Source organism: Zootoca vivipara, chromosome 2 (assembly GCF_965207765.1).
Source record: "Zootoca vivipara chromosome 2, rZooViv2.hap1.1, whole genome shotgun sequence".
Lineage (NCBI taxonomy): Eukaryota > Metazoa > Chordata > Lepidosauria > Squamata > Lacertidae > Zootoca > Zootoca vivipara.
In genome coordinates, this window is record NC_142584.1 from 84,733,401 (window position 1) to 84,745,891 (window position 12,491).

Sequence of the window (12,491 nt, forward strand, 5' to 3'; positions counted from 1 at the left end):
TCTTGCAGTCCATGGGACTCTCAAGAGTCTCCTCCAGCACCAAAATTCAAAAGCATCAATTCTTCAGCGATCAGCTTTCTTTATGGTCCAGCTCTCACTTCCATACATCACTATTCAAACAGCATATGTTTCAAACATATGCTGTGGCAAATAAACTATTTTTAAATGAAAAAAAAAAAACCAGTGTCTAAACTCCGCATCAAGACCTAAGATGCCAAAAGGTGTATATGGGTGGAATTTTAAAAGGCCGCACATATCCTGCCAACGACTGCACACTCAAAGGCAGCACAAGTTTATTATTATGGACCCAGTGCTGCTAATGCCTGCAAGTTTTTCCACAGTGTCCACATGACAACATTCTCGTCCAAATGCCACCCCATTCCCACCCTACCCCACAATTTAATCCAGATTTACAACGCCCATTTATCATCAGATTTCCTGTGGAAACTAAATCTGGATTAAATGGAGAATATGGGGTGGCATTCTGAAGATGCAACTGCAAACTTACATACACGAGCAGTGCTGAGTCCAGATAAGGCTGCCTTGCAAAAGAGCCCTATATGGACAGGGTTGAGCTGGGAGGACACGGAGGCAAGGAAGCTGGAAGAAGCTTCTCTCTCTGTCTCTCTCTCTCTCTCTGAGCAGCTGCATCTGGCTTTTCAGGGAGAAGGACCTTTAGTGCTTTTGAGGACCATGCCTCCATCCCACCGCTGCTTCATCCCCTGCTGCTGTTCTTCAGGTAACTGTTGTTTTGATGCCTCCTTCTTAGCGCCGAAAAGGAAACCAAAGCCAAGCTGGAAAAGATCCTTGAGATCCGAGAACTGACTGCACAAATGATGAACATCCAAAGGTCAGAATTGTTTGGAAAATATTTGGAACTATTGTCAGTTATAGTAATTTTTTTGTAATACTCCAGAGGCTATTTCTCCAGTCCTGATTTGCTACCGGGCCGAGGTGTATACAAAACCCATGATACTTGGGAACCATCTTACCTGTGCAATCGCCTTGCCCTCTCAACCACCTCAGTCTGCGGAACGGGTACCACATAATACCCATTCCACGTCTGTGAGAAATCAACTTTGACATGACACGAGGCAGGCAATAATTTGATTAATCTGAAAAACCTGATTTAGGGAGAGGTTTGTTCCCCCACATTTATAGGCCTGGGGTGGGGGGTGGGCGAGGTCCAACTCTGGCTGTTCCACATCTTTACCTGTTGGGAAACAGCAGCAGTATGACGTAACAGTCTTCTTTTGAGGTAGAAAGTTTAGTAGTTGCTGAAATGAAGCAGCCCCCTCTGTGGCTTTGCCTCTGCCAAGAGACAAAATACATGGGTTGAAATGGTCCGACCCTGAAAGCTTTTCCGATCGGGTGGAGCAAGCCGATTGGGTGCCTGGGGCAGGGTGCATGCCCTGTGCCCAGGGGTGGGTCCATGGGGCGGGGAGAGCGGGGGGCAGGACACTCCATGGGGCCTCTGAGGAGTCTGCCTGCCTCCTCCCACTCATCCGCCCTCCAGCTGGGGTGGGGGGGAACTGTTTAGGGCAGCGTGGAGCCTGTGGGTACCCAATCCACCGCGTTACTCCCAGGAGAGACCCATGGCTCGGGCGTGCTGCAGGCCCCGCGGTGAGTGCCACCCGACATTTTGTCACCCCCCTCAGTGGTGACACCCGGGGCGACCCGCCCCTACCGCACCCCTTCCTCCGCCCCTGCCTCTGTCCACAGAGAAGACTGCAAATGACTCTTGTTCACGGTGACTGAAACCTGATGGAACTTCTCCTCCTCCTCTAGCGAGATTGCCAGGTTTGAAGACACTATGCAAGAGTACGTGGTCTTCAGGGACTTCCTCTTCCAGCTGTCCCCCAAAGAGTGGCGGGAGGATTATGAAAGAAAGCGAATGAAGGATAAAGAAAAAGTGGTGAAAATTGTGCCTGACAAAGATCTCACAGTTTCCAAAAGTAAGAGCTCCCAACAAAGGACAGTCCATTGTTAGTAAACACATGTGCACCTCCCATTTAATTAGCATAATGGAATTGGGGAATAAGGAAAAATAATCTCTGCTTTTCTTTGAGGGGGTTCTTGTTTAATGCTGGCAGTTTTAAATTGATAACATTTGCTTTTCTAATTCAATGCTAAATGCTTCATTTTAATGATGAAAAGGTAAACAACCGTGAAGTGCAAATATTTAAATGTATATGCACCAACACCCTTCACATATACAAAGAGATTCAAAAATGTGTACAAAATCTCATGCTCGAAGTCTTAAAAGTCCAGTATAAAGTGCAGTAATGAAGTCCGATAATCAAGTCCGATAATCAAGTGCTACGATGTATCATGCGTTCTTATCTCTTCCGATGGGCGGCTAGCTTCTTCCCCGTTTCACAGGAATGGTTTCCTCAGGGGGCGGACTCTTTCTTAGGTAGTAAATTTGTATAAATTTATATGATGCACCATAAATGCTTATACATTTCTTTAAAGCATTGTACAGAAATGTTTAAAATTACTCTCATTTAAAGGTTCATGTGTAAAAGCTTAACAAGACTACTGAAGCTCACAATTCTCAAAGATTGATGAAATGCAACAGTTATTTACAAGGTTAAATACAAGGTCCAATCAGTAAATCATTTCAAATCAACCAATCCTTGCAAGAAGTACAACACCAGCAACTCTTAAAGGTATACAACTATTAATAATCTCATGAATAGGATAACAACGTTCCCCACCATATCCTTGAGATTCCTCGTTTATAGTGGGATTTTTTATCGGACTTGATTATTGCACTTTATACTGGACCTTTAAGACTTTGAGCATGAGATTTTGTACACATTTTTGAATCTCTTTGTATATGTGAAGGTTGTTGGTGCATATACATTTAAATATTTGCACTTCATGGTTGTTTACCTTTTCATTGTTTTGCTAACATTACTGTGTTGTCTGTTTCAAAATGCTGCATTTTAGCTGTCTGAAGGCCTTTTGTTAGAGCCCAATATTGTCAGGAGACGCACCACTGACTTAAGTGGTGCTTTCCCCCAGCTTTTTCTGCAGAGAATTGCAGAAATGGTACGTGGTTGATTAAGGACGTGGAAGCAACTCTCCTGAACCCATGCTATCCACAAGACCACCCTTTGCTAGTCTTTGCTATCCTTATATGGTCAGATGAACCTAATAAATTTGGTATTATTTGGTACTGTTGCTTGTCTTGCCTGAGACAGCAGCCTGTATTTTGGACTCTTCTTGTGGGCATGGCTATGTACATCAACATTTATCACCACTGCAGATAGCAGAACAAGGAGGATTTAACAGCAGACTGAAACCCGTAAAGGAGAGTCGATTTGGTATCCAGGGGCAGGCAGTTTCACAGTCTGGGTGCCACAGCTGGTGAGGCCCTGGCAGGGCTGGTGTGTACATTGAAAAACAGGGACATGGGTGGTGCTGTGGTCTAAACCACTGAGCCTCTTGGGCTTGCCAATTGGAAGGTCAGCGGTTCAAATCCGCGTGATAGGGTGAGCTCCCATTGCTCTGTCCCAGCTCCTGCCAACCTAGCAGTTCAAAAGTACACCAGTGCAAGTAGATAAACAGGCACCGCTGCAGCGGGAAGGTAAACAATATTCCATCACAGTGTTCCATTGCGCCAGAAGCGGTTTAGTCATGCTGGCCACATGACCCAGAAAGCTGTCTGTGGACAAACACCGGCTCCCTCGGCCTGAAAATGAGATGAGCGCCACAACCCCCAAGTCACCTTTGACTGGACTTGACCGTCCAGGGGTCCTTTACTACATAAAAGCTCTCTCATGACACACCATTAGGCTCACCTACCTGTAAGAAAGTCCTGTGAACTGTAGGGATAAAATATGTATACACCTCTGCTCAGAAGGAATCCCCATTGAGTTCAATTGCATGAAATGTATTTGTCTGTACAACTTAAGGAGCATTTTCCCATCTCCTGCTCAGGCCGGGATTGGCAGCAAAGGAGAAAAAGCCGAACACTGCCAAAGCATTCCAGTTTTGACCTGTCTGGAACAGATTTGAGCTCCTCCAGGACTCAAAGCCAAGTTTTTTCTAGAAGGCTCAGCCAGGTGTGTTCAAGGCAGAACCTCAGATCCCAGCTTGGCAAAAGATCGTAAGTGTGAAAGGGGAAGGAATTATAAAGGCAACATCAGTGGCCTGCATACAATCGTGCCTGTGACTTACTTAAAATAAAAAATAAAGCTCAGTCTGGAGGCCCTGCCCAGAGGTGCCAGGTTGGCAACTCTTGGTGAAGTGATGAGGCTGGTAAAATGTGGCACACAGGAAAAAAGAGAACTTCTGTAATAAAATCTGCTGGTGTTACACCCACATTTTAGCTTGAGAAGGGTAGTGACAAAATAGCTAAGGGATCTAACCAATTTACTCTACAATCCTACACTCACTTACCTGTAAGTCTAATTGAACTTAATGAGACTTACTTTTGAGTAAGCTAGTATAGGCTTGCAGTTAATTGCGATACAGTGGAACCAAACTTCGGGTTGTGAAAGCGGCAAACCCGGAAGTATTTTTCCGGGTTTCGCCACTCGTGCATGCATAGAAGCACTCTACATGCATGCCCAGAAGTGCTCTGCCGCATCAGACACATGCGCGGATACGCTCTACCGCCTTGTGTGCGTGCGCAGAAGCAGTCTCTCCGGTTGCGAAAACTTCGGGATCCTGCCCGCAACCAGAGACACCACTGTATTTTGTTTTCGTTGTGTGATTTATTTTCCACTGTTATAATAATAATAATAATTATTATTATTATTATTATTATTATTTACTTGCCACAAGCTCTTGAAAGGGGCGGGGCTAGAAACTGATTCCTATTGTATTTTTAAATCTCAAGTTATCCATTGTACAGTCACTTTGTGCAAGCATCTAACTCAGAAATGACCTTTGCAGGAGCATTGCAGGAGACAGGGATACTCCAGACAGGGATACTCCGTCTGAAGATGAGGACGACGACGAGGTGAGTAACCTCGAATCCAACACATTTAACGTATTCCTTTTGATTTACGAAATGGGGGTTTGCTGCGTGTGGTTCGTTTGGCTTACTCTAAAGGAAGTTTCATTAAGCTCAGTTAGACTCACAGGTAAGTAAGTGAGCGTAGGATTGTAGTGGAAATTCATTAGAGCCCTGAACTATTTTGTCCTGGAGCTAAATAAAGCCTAACGAAACTAAATAAGACATCATACTACAGTTTGTATTATTTGGTAAAGAGTTAAGCACAGTAAAGCATAAGGTTACCAAGCAAGACCCCTGTGGTTACTAGGAGTCCCTTGGACAACAATAGACGTGGCCTCTGACAGCCCGGTTGCAGCATCTCAGGTCCATAGCTGCCAAGTTTTCCCTTTTCTCGCGAGGAAGCCTATTCAGCATAAGGGAAAATCCCTTTAAAAAAAGGGATAACTTGGCAGCTATGCTCAGGTCTGAGTTTCAAGGTCTGAGCTTCTGGGTTGAAGCTTTTCCAGCTCTGTGACATCTGGGGCTTATTTCTTATACAGTGGTACCTCTAGTTACAAACTTAATTCGTTCTTAACTAGAGGCGTGCTTTCGCTTTTTTTTTTTTGCTGTCGCTGCGCCACAGGCACACGATTTCCGTTCTCATCCTGGGGCAAAGTTCTCAACTCGAGGTAACTCTTCCAGGTTAGCCGAGTTTGTAACCTGAAGCCTTTGTAAGCTGAGGCGTTTGTAACTCGAGGTGCCACTGTATAGTGTTGCACTATGCTGGCGAGGCTAATTGGTGTCTTCATATCCACATCCATACCCTCCAACATTTTGTGGCAAAAATTTGGGGCATCTTCTCCCCCTCCATCCCCATATCCATCATTCGCCCCTCCCTGCCACTGACCCCTTCCTTGCTCACTCGCTTGCCCCCTCCTTCCCTCTCCTCTCTTACCTTTGCTATCTTTCGGCTTCCTGCTCATGAGACGCAGCATGGCCGGGTGCAGCCTCCGGGAAGGTCGCCCTACCCACCCCATGCTGTATTGGGAGATGCAGCCCGCACCACATTGTGAGACACAGCGCAGCCTGGAGTAGCCTCTGGGGAAATTGGAGCATCCCGGATTGGTATCAGAAGCCAGGGCAGCTTCTGTTAATTCAGGATTAAATCCTGAATTAAATGGGGACACTTGAGGGGTTAGACACCACTGGCATTAACATTCCTTAACTATCCTGATGACCCTGGCACAAAAGCAGCAGCGTGAGAAATGGACTCGGCCTATTTCAAAAGGATATCCACCAGCCAGCTGGTCAGTTTCTCATTTTGATCCTCCCTTTTAGCCCGCCACTCATTTCTGCTAATTAAATGCTGACTACAAAGAAACCGGGGACCCAGGTGGCGCTGTGGTTAAACCACTGAGCCGAGGGCTTGCTGATCAGAAGGTCGGCGGTTCGAATCCCTGTGACAGGGTGAGCTCCCGTTGCTCGGTCCCAGCTCCTGCCAACCTAGCAGTTCGAAAGCACGTCAAAATGCAAGTAGATAAATAGGAACCGCTACAGCGGGAAGGTAAACGGCGTTTCCGTGTGCTGCTCTGGTTTGCCAGAAGCGGCTTTGTCATGCTGGCCACATGACCTGGAAGCTATACGCCAGCTCCCTCGGCCAATAATGCGAGATAAGCGCGCAACCCCAGAGTCGGTCACGACTGGACCTAATGGTCAGTGGTCCCTTTACCTTTACAAAGAAACCATACTAACTCCTGCAAGGGTAGGTTACAATAGTAGGATAATAGCAATGCAAGACTAGGGCCCAGGCCTGCTCTTAGGCATCAGACCGAAGCATGAGAGGGGCAATTGCAGGCATCAGTGTAACTCAGGGGTCAGCAAACTTTTTCAGCAGGGGGCCGGTCCACTGTCCCTCAGACCTTGTGGGGGGCCGGACTATATTTTGAAAAAAATATATGAACGAATTCCTATGCCCCACAAATAACCCTGAGATGCATTTTAAATAGAAGCACACATTCTACTCATGTAAAAACACCAGGTAGGCCCCACAAATAACCCAGAGATGCATTTTAAATAAAAGCACACATTCTACTCATGTAAAAACACACTGATTCCCGGACCGTCCACAGGCCGGATTTAGAAGGCGATTGGGCCAGATCCGGCCCCCGGGGCTTAGTTTGCCTACCCATGGTGTAACTGCTCAGTATATCAAAGGTGTATGGGGATACACATTTTATTTGCAGCAAAGGAGAACATGCATGCTGTAGTTACCCGTATATTCCGGCGTATAAGACGACTGGGCGTATAAGACGACCCCCAACTTTTCCAGTTAAAATATAGAGTTTGGGATATACTCACTGTATAAGAAATACGACCCGGCGTATAAGACGACCCCTGACTTTTGAGAAGATTTTCCTGGGTTAAAAAGTAGTCTTATACACAGGAATATACTGTAACCGTATAGTATCTAGGTATCAATACACTCATCTCTCCTGTCATGCATATTCTCCTGTGTGCGTAACAGAAAGGACTCCTTGATGCTAACACTTTCCTTTGCAGGAGCCGGTGTTGTACTTCACAGATCCACACCAACTGCTGAATCTGTTCACTGAGTTGGAAGAACAGAACTTGTCCCTAATTCAGAATTCTCAGGAGACAGAGGAAACCCTCGATGAACTTCGGCATACCTTGGCTACTACGCGGAATAAAATGTAAGTGATGAAAGGACGCTGCCCTCAGTGAATTTGCACAATACATAGATGTTGTTGCATTGTGAGTAGTTTCCAACTTATATTATCAAAATCTATTCTGAGAAGCATAGACTGGAAAAAGAGGGGGGGGGCAATTCATAGGACATATGACCAGTTTCCCCATTAAACTTTGGAGAGGGGGTGTTTCTCTGTGATAGAATCCATGCAACATTCATTCATCCAGTGCCAGATTTACATATAAGCTAAACAAGCAATAGCTTAGGGCTCCACTCTCTTGGGGGCCCCCCAAAAAAGGGAAAAAAACTGGATGTGCATTTCCAAAATATAAGATAAAAAACAAATAAAATAAAACCTACATACAGCAACAGTGTTTTGTGTTGTGTAGGCTCCTATGATGTAAGTAATGGGCCCCTCCTGCTAGCCTTCTCCCTAAAATATCACTGGTTTGCTCATTTCTACATATAGGGTGCCTACATTCTGCATGGACTGGTTGCATGGCAACATGTGCAAATGGCTTTAGATACCTATTAGGTCCATAAATTACCATATAGCATATATTCAGAAAAAAAACAGCAACAATTTGTTGTTGACAAAGGACAGCTGGACATATAAAAGGCCCCGTTATCTTCAGTAGCTTAGGGCCTCATCAAACCTAAATCGGGATCTGCATTCACCTCATGAGAAGCTTGTATTAGGATTCCCACGCTTGCATAATAGAGACGTCATTTCTCCATGCCAAAAGAATCCAGATTATCTAATATCTGTTTGGTAAGAAGCTGAATGTAAGTGAAGTATCATAGTTAACCTGCCTGCAATTGTTGCACATGATTAGCACATGGTGTGAAAATAAAACATATCAAAACTCCTTAATTTTTTTTAAAAAAATGTTTTCTTCTGAACCAGGGACCGTGAAATAGAGCAACTGAAGCTGCTTACAGTCACTCTTCAAGCCAACATTGTCAAAGAGGAGGAGACTGCAGCAGACCTCGAACTCAAATCCCGAGTCTTTTCCTTTGGAGAATACAAAGCTGACGTTCAGGTATGTATCTGAATTAAACTGATGACTAAACAACCTTGGCCAGGAGAAGAACAGATATCATGTGCCCGGAGACTGTCGCTGACGGGAGCTTGACACCTTTTTCTCTGGTGTGTGTGGGGGAATAATACTGGAAGTGTTACTCCAGAGGAACTGCTGCAGAAGGAATGTGGTAGTTCCAGTCCCAGGTTCGTGGAGGTTAATACTGACTCCTGCCCGCAGGACAGAATGCTGGTGAGCTTGCATCGAAAGGTGCTGGAAGTCTACCGGCGCTGCATTGGGGAAAACGAGGCAAACCTGGGAACCCTGCAGATGCTAACGGTGATCGAGCACCAGCTGGACGACTTACTTGAGTGCCTGGAGAGGGTACCTCCAGCCAAGATAGAAGCAGCCGAGAAGGCCAAGGAGAAGGAGCGAAGGATGAGGTCTGACAGGGGCTGCCCACTTCTTTGGGGAAGGGGCAGAGGGAACTTTAGGAGGTTGGGGGAGGAAAGCACTGTGGGCACCAGCCACAAAATGACTGCCAAGGCGTAATACAAAACAGCCACCCCATTTAAAGAAGAGACAGCACCATCACTACCAAGGGGGAAAGGGCACCTCATCACCAGGCTCACTCAAGAGAGAAGCTCTTTGTTCTTTGTTCAGAACAGGAGCATAGGTGGTGGTATTATTATTATTATTATTATTATTATTATTATTATTATTATTATTGCCCCAGCCACACTGAACGGCTTCCAACATATATAAAAAAAACCAAAGAAAACCTGAAACATTAAAATGCTTCCCTGTACAGGGCTGCCTTCAGATGTCTTCTAAAGGATTTATAGTTACTCATCTCCTTGACATCTGCTGGGAGGGCGTTGCACAGGGCGGGCGCCACTACCGAGAAGGCCCTCTGCCTGGTTCCCTGTAGCTTCAATTCTCACAATATATATGGGCATGTTCAACGTAGGAGAAACTGAGCCAGTGCAAATAAGATCTGAGCAGGAAGAGCACACCTTCCGTCTTGTAGATTTACGAGGGCATATTTCCTGGGTACCATTCACGGATGCTATTGCAGGTACTAGTGAGCACCCTGACACCTGCAGGCACCATACTGCCTTATTGTCTCCAGCCGAAGTAAGAACATATAGAGAACTTGACTTTTGGCGGCTCTGTGCTGGCTCTGCAAGGGAGGCAAGGCCTGCCAGATAGTTAGTTGCTTGTCAGTCTTACTGTTGAAACATACTTAAAACTAAATCAGTTGATCAATTGCACCAATTTATTAAAAAGTGCAATTTGAGAAATAAAATTAAGGCACAGAGAAAAAGTTCACCCCGCTTTTGAAGGCTGAACCACAGCTGCACAGCTCAGAAACTTGTGACGGCAGATTCAGACTGAAAACTTTGAACTACCTCTGTTCAATTTACTTGGACAAGAGAATGTGCCAATGCAAAGTTTTCAACTGGGATTTAGAGTGCTCTGAATACACAATTGTTAAGCTTTCTCCTTCTGGTAGCAGCTGTCTTCCTCTAATAGACAGGGTCTTTTGTCACAGCACCCCATAAAGAGCCAAGGGGCTGTGTCTCAGTGGAAGAACATCTGCTTTGCATGCAGGAGGTCATAGTTTTGATGCCCAGTGTCTCCAGTTAGGGCTAGGAGAGAAGGAGTGTCTGAAATTCTAGGAGAGCTGCTGCCAGTCAGTGTAGACAGTACTAAGCCAGATAAGAAGACAGCTTAGGTTCCTAAGGGGCTCCCAGCAAAAAAAAGGGGGGGATGGCCCCATTTTTGTGTGTACATGGAAGCACTTGGCATGGAAACGCCCCAGTCCCAGTGTTAATTCAACTTAATAGACATCTAATTAGATAAAGTTGGCTTACATGACGTGTTCTTCTAGCCCTTAATCTGTTTCATTTATTTTGCCAGGATGAGAGAAGAAAAGATAAGGCAGCAGAGGCAATTGCAGGAAGAGAGGCTGCAGCGTGCACTGGCAAGAGCACAAGCAGATGTTAAGAGAAAGGTAAATCCAGCAATTCCAGACAACTGGTCCTTGTGCAATTCCTTGATTTCAGAATTGCAGCCGACACACAAACCTTTCTGCTCAGTGTTCTGTCCAGTTCCACGGAACGGTGGCTATAAAAAGGACAGGGCTTTTACTGAAACGCTGCCTGCATCTGCCCATTGCTCGGAAGAACAAGGGATGTTTGCCCAAAGAAACTTCTTGATGGGCAGCTTCACTTGCAACAAGTGCACTTACTAAGAGGTTGAGCACTCAGCAATTCAACAAGTTTTCCTTAGGCTTGCTGAGAAAAGCATGGGTTGTTGCACAGGGTGCATCTCCGCTCGGGGCATCCCACTTCCTTTCGAGGAGCTTGTAAAATATAGATTGCAGTTGCATATGCCTGGGATGGACTCAAGCAGCAGTGGTGCTGGTGGTGAGAGGACAACAGTAGGTGGAGCCCGAGCCAAATGATAAGTCTGTCCAAGATTCTAGCTTTGTCTGTATCCTCCCTCCTTCCCCTGGACTAGGGTTAGATAAATTCTGGGAGAGGGTTCCTGCATTGCAGGGGGTTGGACTAGATGACCCTTGGGTCCCTGCCCACTCTACAATTCTGTGGCTACGCTCTGCCTCCATATTCAGAGAGCTCCTGTATTTGCGAAGATTACTAGATGAACAATAGAATTCTGCTTGACTGGGAGTTACATATTTTACTTTGTAATGCAGAACAAGCCGTGCTGACCAGGCAAAGCTGTTTTTAGCAATTTGGGAGCCAAATAGAAAGAAAAATGGGGGTGGTGAATTTCATAGAAATGGTCTGGGAGCAGCTGATGATTGGCTGATCTTGCTGTTTTTACAAGGTGACCAAATGTTTGTCCTCCCTCCAGATGTTTTTAAGCACCTGGTAGCAGACAGGTTATCTTCTCTTAGACCTCAGCCATTTACTGGGGCCTAGGCTGCAAAAATGTCTGTGGGAACCTGCTATGCACTTATAGCTTCTCTGTGCTGCCTGCTCCTTTATCAGTTATTAATCCTTTAGAGACCTATCAACTTATGCCATTACTGCTGAGCTTACACAGGAGCTTTTGAGGGGCTTTGTTGTAAGTCCAAGTATACAATGCTCACTGGATCACCCCGTGATGTGCTAGTTGAAAACCCTGTGCAGTTTTAAGAACAGTAGGATCTTTGAAGCTGAAAAAAGCAGGAGCTTATCACATCTACTTAGAGCAGTCTCACCTTTCACTTTTCATCTGCTGTTGTTTTTTAAGGCACTTTCATGAGAAGCTGCCTCTTGAGCCAGAGTAATGGGAATGCAAAGTTGGACACACCGATTTGGCAACCCCCCCCCCCAATAAGCCATGGCTGCAAGGTGGTGTAGTGCCAAACCAGCTTGGGCATATATGGCTGAATGGTGCCATTATGGCAGCAACAAATTCAAAGAACCCACTGTGATGCTCTGAGTTCCTATCTTCCCTTTGCTTGCTATTGAGTGCGCTTTCCGTTACAAAAGATGTAGTTGTAGCACGAGGACAATTTTGTCAACTTTCTCTTGCAAGAGTTGCTACCTCAAAGATAACTTCTGATAGCAGTGTTAGTGCCAGACCTCCGTCTCCCTTTTGCATGCCTTCTAAATCAGGTGCACTCAAGAATAGCAGCAGCATCTTAATTTGCAGCAAAGTGCTAACAGGATAATGAACCATTCTAGAGAGGGTTATTGGGTAGTTAGGAGGGAGTAGCACCACATACTCTGGGAGAGGGGAACGTAGAATTAAGACAATGCAGCATCCTACAGATGTTGCTGGACTCCAACTCACA

The 12,491-nt window shown here is 45.6% G+C and overlaps 1 protein-coding gene across 4 annotated transcripts in view; it reads left to right on the forward strand.

Annotated features, from left to right (window-relative positions):
* The window catches only part of CFAP100 (cilia and flagella associated protein 100), a 30,130-nt gene that overhangs the window by 15,474 nt on the left and 2,165 nt on the right, over positions 1-12,491 (forward strand). For all 4 annotated transcript variants that reach the window (XM_035106495.3, XM_060271397.2, XM_088663276.1 and 1 more), the window contains 8 exons: positions 770-850; positions 1,789-1,955; positions 3,949-4,117; positions 4,909-4,975; positions 7,511-7,662; positions 8,566-8,701; positions 8,921-9,123; positions 10,604-10,697. In XM_035106495.3, the coding sequence (XP_034962386.2) occupies positions 770-850; positions 1,789-1,955; positions 3,949-4,117; positions 4,909-4,975; positions 7,511-7,662; positions 8,566-8,701; positions 8,921-9,123; positions 10,604-10,697 (1,069 nt within the window). The remainder of the gene's footprint in view (positions 1-769; positions 851-1,788; positions 1,956-3,948; positions 4,118-4,908; positions 4,976-7,510; positions 7,663-8,565; positions 8,702-8,920; positions 9,124-10,603; positions 10,698-12,491) is intronic.